At 37.4% G+C, this 17,939-nt stretch overlaps 1 protein-coding gene across 1 annotated transcript; it reads left to right on the plus strand.

Moving 5' to 3' along the window:
- Positions 1-807: 807 nt before the first annotated feature.
- On the plus strand, positions 808-1,773 carry LOC134378969 (olfactory receptor 10C1-like). The gene has a single exon (XM_063098250.1). It carries the CDS (start codon positions 811-813, stop codon positions 1,771-1,773), a length of 963 nt encoding a protein of 320 aa, XP_062954320.1. The 5' UTR covers positions 808-810.
- Positions 1,774-17,939: the final 16,166 nt, after the last annotated feature.

The raw sequence follows: 17,939 nt of genomic DNA on the forward strand, positions 1-17,939 counted from the left end.
ATAAAGACAAAAGAAATTTAAAATTTAACTTGAGGATAATGATAGCTTTCACTTAGCAAGGACCACTCTGATGGAGAAAGGATGGCAGATGAGAAATATCAGGTACAGAATAACAATATTATCTGAGCAGTACAACACAGATGTGATGTGAACGGCTGTGCTGCTGACTTCCAATGGTGGATCCTCCTTGTCTTTCACATCTCAGCTCATCTTCCTCACTTTCAAGAACCCCCTCTGACCACCTAATCTAAATTGGATAGTCACCAGGATATATCCTCATTTTAATTCTCTGCATTGAAGCAAATGTTTCTTTATTGAATTATTACTTAATTTCTGTTTTCCTCCACTAAAATATAAGTTCCATGTGGGGAGAAATAGTTTCTGTACACTTCTAAATGCCAAGACCTATAAAGAAATTGCAAAGTACTCTAGGTCAATACTTGTTGAATGAATGGGTGAAGAAAGCAAGTCAGTGGTAACAGAAATTGACAAAAGTGAACAGATATGACAGTTTCTTCGTATGGTAGGATTTAAAAAAGAGATCTAGGGAAAATTAAGAAGAAATTAACATTTTTCTATTTTACAAACGGTAGCTAAATATATTTTCAACAAATCAACTGATATGGTGAACATACAATAGAATTAGGTTTGAAAAGATATGAGAATGAGTGTAACTTCTAAACATTTGAATTTTAAAATTGCAGGTAAGAAATTTATCTCTCTGCCTTACTGAAGTTCTTTAATATAACAACTTATTTCTCTCCTTTGAAGGAATCTGTCTGGTGACTTTGCTGTTCTCTTTTCCAGATCATGAGCCTCAATTGCTCCTTGTGGCAGGACGACAGCATGGCCGTCAAACGCTTTGCATTTGCCAGATTCTCTGAGGTCACTGAACAGTGTTTCCTTTTATTCACCCTCATCCTACTCATGTTCTTAGCATCACTGATGGGCAATGCTCTCATAGCTCTTACTATCTGGACCAACCCAGTCCTCCACACCCCCATGTACTTCTTCCTGACCAATTTGTCCCTCCTGGAGATTGGCTACACTTGCTCCGTCATACCTAAGATGCTACAGAGTCTTGTGAGTGAGTCACGAGGAATCTCTTGGGAGGGTTGTGCCACACAGATGTTTTTCTTTTCATTTTTTGGTATTAGTGAGTGCTGCCTGTTGGCAGCCATGGCTTTTGACCGCTATATGGCCATCTGTTTCCCACTCCACTACGCAACACGAATGAGTCGAGGTACGTGCATCCATTTGGCAATAATCTCTTGGGGAGTGGGATGCATAGTATGCCTGGGCCAGACCAATTACATTTTCTCCTTGGACTTCTGTGGCCCCTGTGAAATAGACCACTTCTTCTGTGACCTCCCACCCATCCTGGCACTCGCCTGTGGGGATACATCCCATAATGAGGCTGCTGTTTTTGTCGTGGCAATTCTTTGCATTTCCAGCCCATTTTTACTCATCATTGCATCCTATGGCAGGATTCTAGCTGCAGTGCTGGTCATGCCCTCACCTGAAGGCCGCCATAAGGCTCTTTCCACCTGTTCTTCTCACCTGCTCGTAGTTACACTCTTCTATGGCTCAGGGTCTGTCACCTACTTGCGACCCAAGGCTAGCCATTCACCAGGGACAGATAAACTCTTAGCCCTCTTCTATACAGTGGTGACATCCATGCTCAACCCCATCATCTATAGTTTACGGAACAAGGAAGTCAAGGCAGCTCTCCGGAGAACACTGGGCAAAAGAAATGTTTTGACTATTGGATAGGTAGCAGAGGAACATGCAGATCTGCTCTTCAGAAATGAAGCACACACAACCCAAGAGTAAACAAACAAAAAACTGCATTTTTCCCCTTTTAAAGAACATCTTTAATAACAGTGATGGTAATTTTGGAGTCATCTCTGTATTCAGAGCTGAAGTTCTGATTGCCAAAATGTGAAAGAAAGCTGGCTAGTAAAGAATTTGAGCAGGCAAGTCCAACATTAGGCACGATTTCCAAAATATTTTAGTCTAGGCTTGTTGTATAAATTACCAGGTAATGTTTCAGCAGACTGGCAAAATCTTAGTCTACTTTCAAGCATTTTCTAGTGCCTGAGGGGCCTAACTTCTGCCCCAGTACCAAGAGCGTGTGTTCCCACATAGGCCTGTCCCATGTGACTCTCAATTCCCTAGTAACTCTATGAAGTGCATTATTTTCCTCAAAAAATAAAATTCTTCAACTAATTATTGCTACACAATACAGAGTCAAAGCATTGTTTTTGTGATTTGCATCTACCGCAAATATATGTAAACATTTTAAAAAAAGCATGCTCTTAAGTTTCAATGGTATTCGTTACAGAATATTAAATGAGAAACATGGGAAAGTTCTATTGTATTCCCATAGTGAAAATGTCTTTAAAAGAATGAAACGTAATGCTAAAACGCCATGATAGAAGAAATAAACTGAAATAAAAACAATTAATGTAATTACTGGTATAACCTAATTTACTTTTATGCAATTTAAAAAATTTACATATGTGCCGATGAATACTGACAATATACTTGGAGATCATCCAGAAACTTGCTCCTAAGAGAAATGAACATTGTGACAGCACAATTCATTAGTTCTAGGCACCCATGGAGACACTGACTTGGATTTGAATATTTAGTTCTTAGAAAGATGCTGTGTTAATCTTTGATCTATGGTAAACTAATAGCTACTCACATAATAGTTATATGACAAACAGCAGACAACTGTGACTGCTTCTGTGACTTAATTTAAGGCTATCTACCAAATAGAGAGATTTAGTCCTTTCTCATAAAGTGATATTTCTACTAATGGGGGATGATATTTATGCCCACTAATGAAAACATAATACTTTGTGGTTTTCATTTATATATGTGCATATAGTAATTAATAATGGCAACAATCTGAACATGCAGAAATAACTGACTAGTTAACATTTCTGTGACAATTATAGTCAGAAATTATATGCAGGCATTAGAGGTGATAACTTACAAGTCTGTTTATTAATTAGAAAGCAGTGAATGTTTTATTAAACGTTAAAGCAAGTTCAAAAGAATTTGCATAATATGACCCCTTTTTTGCTTTTATACTGCGTATTGATCATTATGTAATGTATATATGTACTGAAACATCACATTGTACCCCATGAAAATTTAGAATTATTATAGGACAATTAAAAGTCAAATAAAATAAGAAAAATACCTTTATCTTCCACATATGAGTGAGAACATGTGGAATCTCTTTCTCTCTGTACCCGGCTTATTTCCCTGAACATAATTTTCTCCAACTCATCCATATTGCTGCAAGTCACAGAATTTCATTTTTTTATATGACTGAGTAGTATTGTGTTGTGCATATATGCCACATTTTCTTTAATCACCTGCAGAAAGACATTTAGGCTGGTTCCAACTGTTGGTTATTGTGAATACAGCCATTATAAAAGGGAGTGCAGGTGTAACCTCACCTTGTTCATTTCCTTTCCTTTGGATATACACCCAGGAGTGGGATTGCTGGATCGTTTGGTACTTCTATCAATAGTTGTCTGAGAAATCTCCACAGTGTTTTCTATAGTGGCTGTACTAATTAGCATTCCCACCAGCAATATGTAAGAGTTCCTCTTTCTTTGTATCTTTGTCAGCATTTGTTATTTTCTGTCTTTTTGATAGTAGCCATCCTAAATAGGGTGAGATGATATCTCATTGTGGTGTGGAAGCTTAAAAAATTCAATCTTATAGAAGTAGAGACTAAAATACAGTTACTGGAGACAAGTGGAGGGAAGGGGAAAGGCATGATGGGGAGAGGGTGGTCAGTGAATACAAAATATGAGAGAGATAGGAAGAATGGATCTAGGGATCTACAGTAATGTTAGGGAGACTACAGTTAACAGCAAAGTACTGTGTATCTTTGAAGAGATAAACAAGATGATGTATATTTCTAACACAAAGAAGTGGCAGATGTTTGAGATGATGGATATACTAAGCACCATATGCTCATTGCACACAATATGAATGTACCCAAATATAATGTCGTACTCCATAAATACATACAATTATCATGGGTCATTTAAGAAAAATAAATTAAAAAGATAAAGAGAGAAACAGAGAGTAGAATAGTGGTTACCAGAGGTGGGGAATGTTGGTAGACCTGTACAAAGCTACAGTTAGATAGGGGAATAAGCTCTGGGGACCTAGGGTGACAATAGCTAATAACATTGTGCTGTATATTTCAAGAAAGCCAGAAAAAAGGAACTTGAATGCTATAACCACAAAGAAATGATAAATGTTTAGGTGATAGATAAGCTAACTATTCTGATTAGAACATTACACAATACATTCAAGTACTGAAACTACAAACCGTATGATGAAAGGTATACAATGAAAAAAATTAAAATTAAAAAATCATTTTTCTTAAAACATATATAATACATGCTTTTGAGAACAATTTATTAAATATATAGAGGTGTAAAGATTAAAATTTAATTTGGTGATATTCTTGCAAGCCAGCAATAACCACTGTAAATATTTGAGGTAATTTATTTTAGCCTATTTATTTCTACTGACCGCATACCCACATAAGTCACTTCCATGACAGATTATGTTATCAAAACATAAGGAAATTGTGGTTTATGTACACAATGAAATACTACTCAACCATAAAAAAGAATGAAATTCTACCATTTGCAGCAACATGGATGAGCCTGGAAAAAAATTATTCTAAGTGAAACAACCCAGGTACGGAAAGAGAAATACCGCATGTTCCACTCATAACCAGGAAACTGAAGGCAGAAGCAACTTATCCCCACAGGCAAACATGGACCAGTGTATACAGAGTTATAGCCCTGATGTTTAGGCTTCTTTCTAACTCGTGGGATTTTTTTTTTTGGGGGGGGGGGGGCTGGTTTTATTTATTTTTATTTGAAAGCCTCTCCTTTGGTTTTAATCAGAAATAGTCTATGTAAACAATAACAACAACTTTTGACTCATATTTAAGAATAATGCTAAAGAAAACATAAACAATACCTAAAGTGATGACTATCTTTGAAGTAAATCCATTGTAATCCTCTTTTGGAGGTAGACCATGCCCTCTGCTTACTTAAAAATCCAGTCACAAGTATGTTCTGTCATAAACTTCCAAAACAAATAGATTTCTGGATTGTGCTAAGGTTTATTGGATTCACTAATGAATAAATTTGCAGGGTCTAAAGAACAAGTTGTTTAAAGCTTAAAAATAAGGGTACATAACTAAAGAGAGAGTTTGCCAAAGGAATTTATTACCTTTGTAACTCTTCCAGTTATTTTCTGTACCAACTTATAAAAATGTATCATCTTATTAGCCTCTACAGGTAACTTCTCAACTTACAAAACTAAAGCAGGGGTTGGTTTGCAACCTATAAGCAGTGGGTCAAATCTGACCTGCTGCCTTTTTGAATAAATGCAGTTTTAATAGAACATAATTATTCTCAGTGACATACTGTCTGTATACCACTTCTTTCATGCTGTAAGTGTAATAGTTGCTACAAAGATTGTGCCACAAAGACTAAAATATTAAACATCTGGTTTAATATATAAAATGCTTGCTGACCCTTATTATGTATTAAAAGAAACTTAAGAAACTTACCAACCAAATGGAATGTGTGAAATTTATTTGGATCTCAATTTAAAGAAACTAAGATAAGTCATTTTTAAGACAGGAAAATCTAAACATAGACGGATAGATAATAATAAAACAATTGCTGGTGAAGATGGCAGACTAGAGGCGCCCAGTACATGTTCCTCCAGCAGAAGAAGACCAGAGCAGCCTCAACACTACCACCATAGCAGTTTCCAGTGGCATTGTCCATTCCCAGGAATGTCACCTGCCTTCCCAAAGAGAGGTTTGTCCTGCTTGCTGCCTCTGTGGCCTGCAGTGCAGCCACTACCACTGCTGCCTCCATAGTTTCCAGTAGCCAGCCATGCTACAGGATCCCTGCTATGCTGCTGCTGGTCCTGCCACCAGAGTGGATCACGGGACCCTCAGCAGTGCAGCCATGCCCTAGCCACACCAGCCACCTCGGCAACATGGTGGACTCACCACTGCCACTACACTAGCCATACCAGCCATGCGTGGGACCCTTGACTGCCATAACGCGGCTGTAACAGCCACCCTGGAATCTGCAGGAAATCCTTCCACCACCACACCAGTCACCCTGGCCAACAGTGGGACCCTCTGCGGCTGCCATGCCAGCCACACTGGCTGCACAAGGTACCCCCCACTGCTGTTGCACCAGCCATCCCAGCGGCAAAAGCCACCTTGGCTGCATACTGGCCTCCCTGCCACTGTCCACTTGACTGTTTTGACACAAGGAAGTTCACAAGTGGAGCTACTGACAAGAGGTGAGCGAGTACTGACCTATGTCACAGTGGACCAATCCAGAGGGGAAATTACACTGCCCACGAGGTCATGCAACTGGGGCTGGGAGCTACATGTACAGCCCTCACAACTTCCTGTACCCAGGGAGAGACACATGCAGAGCCTCCAAGGAGTGCAGAAACCCATTATAGCCAGAGAGTACAGAAGAAAATTCCCAGCTACCAACTGGAGGAAGCAAGGACCCAGGAGGAGCCTCTGCCAGTAGAAACAAAGAAAGAGAAAAACCACCCATCTTCACCCATTCAATCTGAGGAGCTCCAGGTATACCCCAGTGCATCTATCAGGGTCATGGAACACTACATGGGGTGCCAACGAGCCCACCCAGGGTCACCTACTGCCACAAAATAGTGACAGAGCACCCAGGCACTTCTCCCAAAAACTTGAGAGCTTGCCTACATCCTCATGAGCCAACACAGTGTCACTAATCTCAGTAAGGAGCCAGTAAGTGCACCTGTTCCTAGGCCATGTAGGCACTCACATGCAACTCTGATATTGAATACAGTCAAAGTAACTGCATGGAGACCACAACACTGTGTCTACCTGGAACCAATAATGGTCTACATAAGACATACTCATAGGATGGAGTCTTACCTCCACAAAAGCCACACCAAAATAATAGGAAAAGCAACTACTGTATCAGCTGACCAGACATCAATGCAGCGATAAAAGGACAGTGGGAAAAAAAAAGAAAGAAAAGAAAATATGACACCACCAATGATTACAATAATTCTTATGTACCAGACCCTATAAATCCTATATAGCAAGAAACCCTTGAAATGGCTGAAAAAGGAATTCTGAGCAACAATCTTAAGGAAGCTCAATGAGATGCAAGAAGACTTAGATAGAAGACACAACAAAATGAGAAAAAACAATTCAGGATGTGATAAAGGAAATTTCCAAACAGATAGGTACTTTAAAAAGAATATAGCAGACTACTGGAACTGAAGTATTCATTCAGTGAAGTAAAAAACAAAATCAAGAGCTTAAGCAGCAGGCTAGAGCAAGCAGAATAAAGAATTTCTGATCTCAAAGACGGTTTTTGTCAAAATAACCCAGGCAGGCAAAAAAGAAAAAGAAAGAATGAAAGAAAGAAAAAAGCATTTTTAAAAATGAAGAAAATATAAGAGAGCTAGCAGAAAACCTTAAGTGCATAAACATCCAAATCATGTATGTTTCAATAGGGAGGAGAAAAGGAAAGGAATTGAAAACATACACAATGAAACAATACTGGAAAACTTCTCAGATATTGGGAGAGACAAAGACTTTTGATCCAAGAGTCTCAAAGATCCCCAGACAGATTCAATCCAGAAAGGTCCTCTCTGAGACATGTTATAGTTGAACCAGAAAAAGTCAAAGACAAAGGGAGAATCCCCAAAACAGCAAGGTAAAAGTACCAAGTCACCTAGAAGGGAATTCCCATCAGACTAACCACAGATTTCTCAGCAGAAACCCTTTAGGCCAGAAGCCAATGGGATGAAATATTCAGACAACAAAGAGAAAAAAATCTGCCAGCCAAGAATACAATGCTTAGCAAGGCTATCCTTCAGAATTGGAAGAAAAATAGTATACTTCCCAGATCAACAAAAAAGTGCCTGAGTTCATCACCACATGCCCAGCCCTTCAAGAAATTTTTGAAGGAGTCCAGCAAATGAAATCTGAAAATGATAGTCATCACCATGAATACAGGAGAAAGAAGAAAACCTATTGGTTGAACAGATATGCAAATGACAAAGAGAAAGAAACTTTATCTTACCACCTACCCCCCCAAAATCCACAAATACTGAACATGAACAGCAAAAGGAAAAGAAAGGAACAAAAGATATGTACAACAGCCAAATCAAAATAAATAAAACACTATGATTACCACTTTCAATGACAATATTAAATGTCAATGTATTGAATTCCCCACTCAAAAGACATAGATTGGCCAATTGGATTAGAAAGCTAGACCCAACTACACACAGCCTACAAGAAACTGACTTCACTTGTAAAGACACAGACTAACTGTGAAGGGATATAAGAAGATATACCACACAAATGGAAACCAAAAAAGAGCCAGAATAGCCATTCTCATATCGGATAAAATAGATGGTAAACCAAAAATCATAAAAAGTGATGAAGAAGGCCATTATATAATGGTAAAGGAATGTATCCAGAAAGAAGACATAAGAATCATAAATATATATGCACCCAACACTAGACACCCATAACTGTAAAGCAAGTATTACAAAACCTTAAAAGAAGGCTAGACCCCCCAATACAATAATAGTGGGGGACCTCAAAACACCTCTCTCAACATTGGAAAGATCACCTAGGCAACAAATCAACAGAGAAACACAGGCTTTAAACTACACATTAGACCAATTGGATGGGGGAGCCATGTACAGAACATTTCCTCCAACAACTACAGCATATACTTTATTTTCTTTAGTACATGGGACATTCTCCAGAATAGACCACATGTTCGGTCACAAATCAAATCTCAACAAATTTTAAAAAATTGAAATCATTTGAATTATTTTTTCTGATCACAACAAATAAAGCTAGAAATCAATACAAGCAAAACTCTGGAAACTATACCGATACATGTAAATCAAACAACATGCTCCTGAATGACATGGGGTCAAAGAAGAAATGAAACAATAACCTTAAAAATAATGAACTTAAAGACACATCATACCAAAACCTGTAAGATACTGCAAAAGCATTACTAAGAGGGAAGTCTATTGCAAAAAACGCTTACGTCAAAAGACTAGAGAGACTTCAAATAAACAACCTAATATTACACATCAAAGAACTAGAAAAATAAGAATCCAAAGAAACAATTAAGACCAGAGCAGAAAGAAATGAAATAGAGACCAGAAAAATGATGCAAATGATCAAGAAAACAAAAGTTGTTTTTTTTTTGAGAAAATAAACAAAATAGACAAACCATTATGAAGACTAACTATAAAGACAAGAGAGAAAACCTGAATTAAAAAAATCAGAAATGAAAAAGGAGACATTAAAACTGATAACATAGAAATACAAAGAATCATTAGAGGCTATCACAAATACCTAAACACCAACAAATTTGAAAACCTGGAAAAACAGATAAATTTTTGGGCACATGGAAACTACTGAGAATGAACAAAGAAGAAATAGAAAACCTGAACAGAACAATAATGAACAAGATTGAAGCAGTAATCAGCAGTCTCCCAAGAAAGAAAACCCCAGGTCCGGATGGCTTTACTGCTGAACTCTACCAAACATTTAAAGAGGAATTAATACCATTTCTCCTCAAGCTATTCCAAAATATCAAAACAGAGACCATTCTCTCAAACTCACTCTATGAGGCCAGCATCACTCTGATATCAATATCATGTAATGATAGAAGAAAAAAAAACCCCACAGGCCAGTATATACCTAATGAACATATACCCAAAAATTTGCAACAAAATATTGGTAAACAGAATACAGCAGCATATCAAAAAGATTGCACAGCATGATCTAGTAGGATTCATCACAGGGATGCAAGGATGGTTCAAAATACTCAAGGCATGACCAAAGAGGTGCCCCGTTGGAGAGGCCCAGGTCCCACGGAGACCATGTGCCACATGGTGCCAGCGTGAGACCGAGCAGGTATGCCTCACTGCTGCTGGACCCCATCCCCCAGACCAGCCAAGTGGGTGCTGACTAGGGAGGCACCCCACCAGAGAGGCCCAAGTCCTCTGGAGTCCATGTGCCCCACAGCGCCAGTGTGTGACCAAGCAGGTAGGCCTTGCCACTGCCGGACTCCATCCCCAGCCAGGCCAAGTGCATGCTGACCAGAGAGGTGCCTCCCCTGAGAGGCCCTAGACCATGTGCCCAAGGTGCCAGCAGGCAACTGAGCAGACACTGAGGCAGCTGTGCCAAATTGGCAGCCCTGGCAGGATCCTAGCCAGACAATAGTGTCAAACCAGTGGACCATGAAATCCCTTGCCACAATGACTAAACATCAAATGAAGATACCAGAAATATGAAAAATCAAGAAAGTACACCATCAAAGGGTAATAACTCTCAAGCTCTAGATCCTATAGAACAAGAAGCCCTTGAAATGTCTGACAAGGAATTTCGAGTGGTAAATCTAAGGAAACTAAATGAGATACAAGAAAACTCAGCTAGACAACAGGATGAAACAAGGAAAAGTATACAGGAACCGAAAGAAGAAATGTACAAGGAAATCAATGCCCTGAAAAAGAATGAAGCAGAGCATGGTGAGCTGAAAAATTCATTCAACAAAATAAAAAACACAACAGAGAGTTTAACCAACAGGCTTGCAGAAACAGATGAGAGACCTTCTGACCTTGAAGATAGGCTGTTTGAAATAACATAGGCAGACAAAAAAAAAAGAAAAGAAAAATGAATAAAAACATTGAAAAAAATCTAAGAGAGATATCAGATGACCTTAAGTGCTCAAATATCCAAGTCGTGGGTGTTCCAGACGGGGAGGAAAAACGAGATTGCATTGAAAACATATTTAACAAAATAGTGGCAGAAAACTTCCCAGGTATAGCAAAAGGCACAGGTCTTCAGATTCAGGAAGCTCAAAGATCCCCAAATGTATTCAACCCAAAAAGGTCTTCTCCAAGACATGTTATAGTCAAATTGGCAAAACCCAAGGACAAAGAGAGAATCTTATAAGCGTCAAATCACCTACAAGGGAGCCCCAAGCAGACTAACATCAGGCTATTCATCATAAAGCCAGAAAGGAATGGAATGATATATTCAAAACACTAAAAGATAGAGGTTGCCAGGCAAGAATACATTACCCCACAAGGCTATCCTTCTGAAATTAAGGGCAAATAGTATATTTCTCAGACAAACAAAAACTGTGGGAGTTCACTAACACATGACAACTTTTACAAGAAATTTTCAAGGGAGTACTGGGTTTGGTACCTGAAAAATAACTACCATTGCCATAAGAACTCAAGAAAAATAAAAACCCACTAGTAAAATAAAAATGCCAACAATGAAGAGGGAAAAAAAAGTTTATCTACAACCCAAGAAACCATCAAATACAGAAGACAAACAGTAAATCAGAAAGAAAGGAACAAAAGACACTTAAGACATCCAAACAAAAATCAATAAAATCAACACGTTTCAACAACAATTCTTAATGTAAAAGGATTAAATTCCCCATTCAAAAGACACAGACTGGTTAACTGGATTAAAAAGGAGGACCCAACTATATGCTGCCTTCAAGAGACCAACCTCACCTATAAAGATTCACATAGACTAAGACTGAAAGGATAGAAAATGATTTGCCATGAAAATAGAAATGAAAAATGAGCTGGGGTAGCTAATCTTATATCGGATAAAATAGACTTTAAACTAAAAACCATAAAAAGAGATAATGAGGGCCATTACATAATAAAAAAAGGATTGATCCATCAAGAAGACCTAACAATCATAAATGTATACGCACCCAATATCAGAGCAGCCAGATTTATAAAGCAAACTCTATTAGACATAAAGTAGGAAATAGACACTACTACCATAATAGAAGGAGAACAGAACACCCCACTATCAATATTGAACAGATCATTTAGGCAAAGAATCAGCAGAGAAGCACAAGATCTAAATAACATTCTAGACCAATTGGATTTGGCAGATATCTACAGAACATTCCATTCAACAACCTCAGAGTATTCATTCTTCTCATACACACATGGATCATTCTCCAGAATAGATCACATGTTAGGTCACAAATCAAGTCTCAACAAATTCAAAAAAATTGGGATTATCCCATGTATTTTTTCAGACCACAATAGATTAAAATTAGAAAACAATAACAAATGAAATTCTGGAAAATATACAAACCCATGGAAATTAAACAGCATTCTACTTAATGACATATGAGTCCAAGAGGAAATCAAAAAATTTATTGAAACTAATGAAAACAAGGATACATCATACCAAAACATGTGGGATACTGCAAAAGCAGTACTAAGAGGGAAATTTATTGCATTAAACGCCTACTTTAGAAGAATGGAAAGATGACAAGTGAACAACCTAATACTTCACCTTAAAGAACTAGAAAAACAAGAACAATCCAAACCTAAAGTTAGTAAATAGAAATTATTAAGATCAGCACAGAACAAAATGAAATAGAAACACCAAAAATGATACAAAAGATGAATGAAACTAAAATTTATTTTTTGAAAAGATAAATAAAATTGACAAACCATTAGCAAGGCTAACAATGAAAAGAAGAGAGAAGGCCCAAATAACAAAAATTAGAAATGAAAAAGGTGATATTACAACTGATACCTCTGAAATACAAGGAATCATTAGAGACTACTATAAACAACTATATGGCAACAAACTTGAGAATCTGGAGGAAATGGATAAGTTTCTGGAAACACACAAACTACCAAAAGTGAGCCAAGATAATGTAGAAACTCAGAACGGACCAATAACAATAAAAGACATTGAAGCTGTTATCAGAAGCCTCCCAACAAAGAAATGCCCAGGACCAGATGGATTTACAGCAGAATTCTACCAAACATTCAAAGAGGAATAGACACCAGTTCTCTACAAACTATTCCAAAAGATTGAAACAGAGGCAATTCTCCCAAACTCATTCTATGAAGCAAATATCACCCTGATACTGAAACCAGGTAAAGATACAATAAAAGAAGAAAACTACAGGCCAGTATCCTTGATGAATATAGATGCAAAAATCCTCAATAAAATGCTAGCTAATACAGCAACACATATGCAAAATTATACACCATGATGAAGCAGGATTCATCCCAGGGATGCGTGGTTGGTTCAACATATGCAAATCAAAAAATATGATGCACCATATCAATAAAATCAAATACAAGGACCATACAATCATCTCTATAAATGCTGAAAAAGCATTTGATAAAATCAACACTTGTTCATGATAAGGACTCTCTACAAGTTAGGTGTACATGGAAAGTATTTCAACATAATTCAAGCCATGTATGATAAAAACACTGCCAATATCATCCTGAATGGGGAAAAGCTAAAAGCTTTTCCTTTAAGAACAGGAACTAGACAAGGAGGCCCACTCTCACCACTCCTATTCAATATAGTGTTGGAAGTACTAGCCACAGCAATCAGAGAAGAGAATGAAAAAAGGGCATCCAGACTGGAAAAGATGAAGTCAAACTGTCCCACTTTGTAGATGCCATGATCCTATATATCAAACAGCGTAAATCCTCTACAAAAAAACTCTTGGAGTTAATAAATGATTTCAGCAAAGTTGTAGGATACAAAATCAACACACAAAAATCAGTACCATTTATAGTCTCTAATAGTGAACATGCAGAAAGAGAAATCAAGAAAGCTTGCCCATTTACAATAGCCACCAAAAAAATAAAATACTTAGGAATAGAGTTAACCAAGGATGTGAAAAATCTCTATAATGAGAACTACAAATCACTGCTGAGAGAAATTAAAGAGGACACAAGAAGATGGAAAGATATCCCATGCTCTCGGATTGGAAGAATCAACATTGTGAAAATGTCTATATTACCTAAAGTGATATACAAATTCAATGCAATCCCCATCAAAATTCCAATGACATTTTTCTCATAAATGGAAAAAATGATCCAGACATTTATATGGGATAACAAAAGACCAGGCATAGCCAAAGCAATTCTGAGCAAAAAAATAATGTAGAGGCATAACACTAACTGACTTTAAACTATACTACAAAGCTATAATAACCAAACAGCATGGTACTGGCATAAAAACAGACACACTCATCAGTGGAATAGAATAGAGAATCCAGAAATCAACCCACACAACTACATCCATCTGAGCTTTGACAAAGGCACTGAGCCTCGGGCTTTTGGCACTGGGGAAGAGACTGCCTCTTCATCTAATGGTGCTTGGTTAGCTGGATATCAATATGCAGGAGAATGAAACTAGACCCTTACCTTTCACCATATACTAAAATCAACTCAAAATTGATAAAAGAATTAAATATACACCATGAAAGAATAAAACTTCTTAAAGAAAACATAGGAGAAACACTTCAGGAAGTAGGACTGGGCACAGACTTCATGAATATGACCCCAAAAGCATGGGCAACCAAAGGAAAAATAAATAAATGGGATTATATCAAAGTGAAAAGCTTCTGCATAGCAAAAGAAACAATTAACAGAGTTAAAAGACAACCAACAGAGTGGGAAAAAATATTTGCAAAATATACATCTGACAAAGGATTAATACCCAGAATCTACAAGGAACTGAAACAACTGTACAACAAAAAAACAAGTAACCCATTTAAAAAATGGGCAAAAGAGCTAAATCGGCACTTCTCAAGGGAAGATATATGAATGGCCTACAGACACTTGAAAAAATGTTCAACATCACTCAGCATTCAGGATACGCAAATCAAAACCACACTGAGATACCATCTCACCCCAGCTAGGATGGCTAATATCCAAAATACTGTGAATGATAAATGCTGGCAAGGTTGCGGAGAAAAAGGAACTCTCATACATTGTTTTTAGGACTGCAAAAATGTGCACCCTTTATGGAAAATGGTATGGAGTTTTCTCAAACAATTGCAGATAGATCCACCATAGATCCAGCTACCCACTGCTGGGAATATACCCAGAGGAATGGAAATCATCAAATGGAAGGTATACCTGTTCTCCAATGTTCATTGCAGCACTGTTTACAATTGCTAAGTGTGGGAACGAGCCCAAATGTCCATCATTAGATGGGTGGATACGGAAACTGTGGTAAATCTACACAATAGAATACTACTCTACTATAAAAAATAATGAAATACTGTCATTTGCAACAATATGGATGGACCTAGAGAGAATAATATTAAGTGAAACAAGTCAGGCACAGAAAGAGAAATATCACATGTTCTCACTTATTTGTGGGAGCTAAAAATAAATAAATATACAAATAAACTGGGGTGGGAGGGAAGAAGACATAATTACAACTCCTTGAAGTTGATACAATAAGTGAACAGATATGAGGTTGTTGGGAGGCAGGGGGGAGTGGGAGGAGGGAGGGTGGTTTCGGTAATGGGCCACAATAATTTACCACATTGCATATTGACAAAATAAAATAAAATTTATTAAGAAAAAAAAAACCAGAAGGCAAAATTGTGATATACCACATAAACAAAATCAAAGACAAAAATGATGTTATTATCTCAATATATGCAGAAGAAGCATTTCACAAAATTCAACATCCTTTCATCATAAAGTCTCTCAACTAATCAGGTAGAAAATGAAAATGTCTCAATATAGTGAAAGCCATATACGACCAATCTACCGCCAACATCAAGCTGAAACATTTTCCCTTCAGAACACAAACGAGATAAGGATGCCCACTCCCACCACACCTATTTAAAACAGTACTGGAAATATTAGCCAGAACAGTCAGACAAGAGGAAGAAACAAAGGGCATCCAAATAGGAAAAATGAAGTCAAATTTTCCCTGTTTGCAGTTGACATCATCCTATATAGGGAGAAACCTAAAGACTATGCCAAAAAACTCTTAGGGCCAATAAATGATTTCAGTAAATTTACAGAACACAAAAGCAACACACAAAAATCAGTAGCATTTTGACAATCTAACAACAAACTAGCAGAAAAAGAAATCAAGGAAGTAAGCCTACTTACAATAGCCACCCAAAAAATTAAAATACAGAGGAACAAATTTAACCAAGGAGGTGCAAGATCTCTACACTCAGAACTCCAAATCACTACTGAAAGAAAATACAAAAAGATGGGAAGACATTCAATGCTATTGGATTGGAAGAATTAACATGGTGAAATGTCCATAAAACCTGTGTTAGTTTGTTTCTGCTGCTTTTAACGAAATACCGGGAACTGGATGCTTTGTAAGAAAATGAAATTTATTGCTTACAGTTTTGAAGATTAGTCCAATATCCAGGGTACACATCTGATGAGAATCTGGTCAGTGGCAACAGTGACCCAGGGGTCTCACATGGAAGAAAGTGGTGGATCAGAGAGAACAAAAGACCAACCTCCTCATTAACTTTCTTGTTAAAGCCCTCAGAAACACACCTGTGAGCACCATTATTAATCCATTCACTACTATACAGTACTACAATCTAATGTCCTCTGCAAGGCCCCACCTTTCAATTACAATAATAGGATTTCCCACCCTCTTACACTGTCAGTGGGGAAAAAGTTATGGGGGGACATTCAACCTAAGGCATTACCCAAAGCAATCTACAGATTCAATGCAATCCCTATCAAAATACCAATGACATTCTTCACAGAAATAGAAAAAACAATCATCACATTCATATGGAACAAAAAAAGACCCTGAGGAGCCAAAGCAATACTGAACAAACAAATATAAAGTGAAAAGCATTACACCATCTGACTTAAATTATACCAGAAAGTGATAGTAACCAAAACATCATACTACTGGTGTGAAAATGGATACATGGAGTAATCGAATTGAATAGAAAACCCAGATATCAATCCACGTACTTATAGACAACTAGTCTTTGACAAAGGCAGTAAGAACATATGTCAGAGAAAGGAGAGCCTCTTCAGTAAAAGGTGCTGAATAAGTTGGACATCCATGTATAGAAGAATGAAAGTAGATCCTTACCTTTCACATCATACCAAGATCAACTCAAAATGGATTAAAGACTTAAATTTAAGACCTGATATAAAACTACTAAAAGAAAACCTAGGGGAAACACTTAAGGAAACAGGTTTGGGCAAAAACTTTATGAATATGATCCCCAAAGCACAGGCAACAACAGGAAAAATAGACAAATGGGATTATGTCAAACTAAAAAAGCTTCTGCACAGCAACAGAATTAATTAACAGAGTGAAATGACAACCTAGAGAGTGAGAGAAAATATTCACAAACTATGAATCTGACAAGGGATTAATATCCAGTGTATGCAAAGAACTTAAACAACATAACAGTGAAAAGAAAAGTAAACCAATTAAAAAATGGGCAACAGTGCTGAATAGATATTTCTCAAAGGAAGATATACAAATGGCCAACATTCATATGAAAAAATCCCAACACCATTCAGCACAGGGAAATTCAAATCAAAACCACGTTGAGATATCATCTCACCCCCGTTTGACTATTCTTAATAAGACAGAGAATAACAAATGCTGGTGAGGATGCCGAGAAAATGGAACCCATCTACACAGTTGGTGGAAATGTAAGTTAGTGCAGCCATTAAGGAAAACAGTATGGAGATTCTTCAAAGAACCACAGATAGAACTGCCATACAATCCAGCAAACCTACTCCTGGGTATATACCCAAAGGAAAGGAAATCATCATGTTAAAGGGATACCAGCACTCCCCTGTTTATCACAGCCCTATTTACAATTGCCAAGAGTTGGAACCAACCATGTCCATTGACAGAAGATGTAGATATCCCTTCAACTTGTTGATTTCCTTTCCTCTGAGTATATACCCAGAGTGGGATTGCTGAATCATATGGTAGTTCTATCTGTAGTTTGAGAAACCTCCATACTTTTTCCATA

Source organism: Cynocephalus volans, chromosome 5 (genome assembly GCF_027409185.1).
Source record: "Cynocephalus volans isolate mCynVol1 chromosome 5, mCynVol1.pri, whole genome shotgun sequence".
Lineage (NCBI taxonomy): Eukaryota > Metazoa > Chordata > Mammalia > Dermoptera > Cynocephalidae > Cynocephalus > Cynocephalus volans.

Bases quoted from the DNA above. Each gene is read 5' to 3' on its own strand.
- LOC134378969 (XM_063098250.1), top strand. From the start codon at position 811: ATGAGCCTCAATTGCTCCTTGTGGCAGGACGACAGCATGGCCGTCAAA.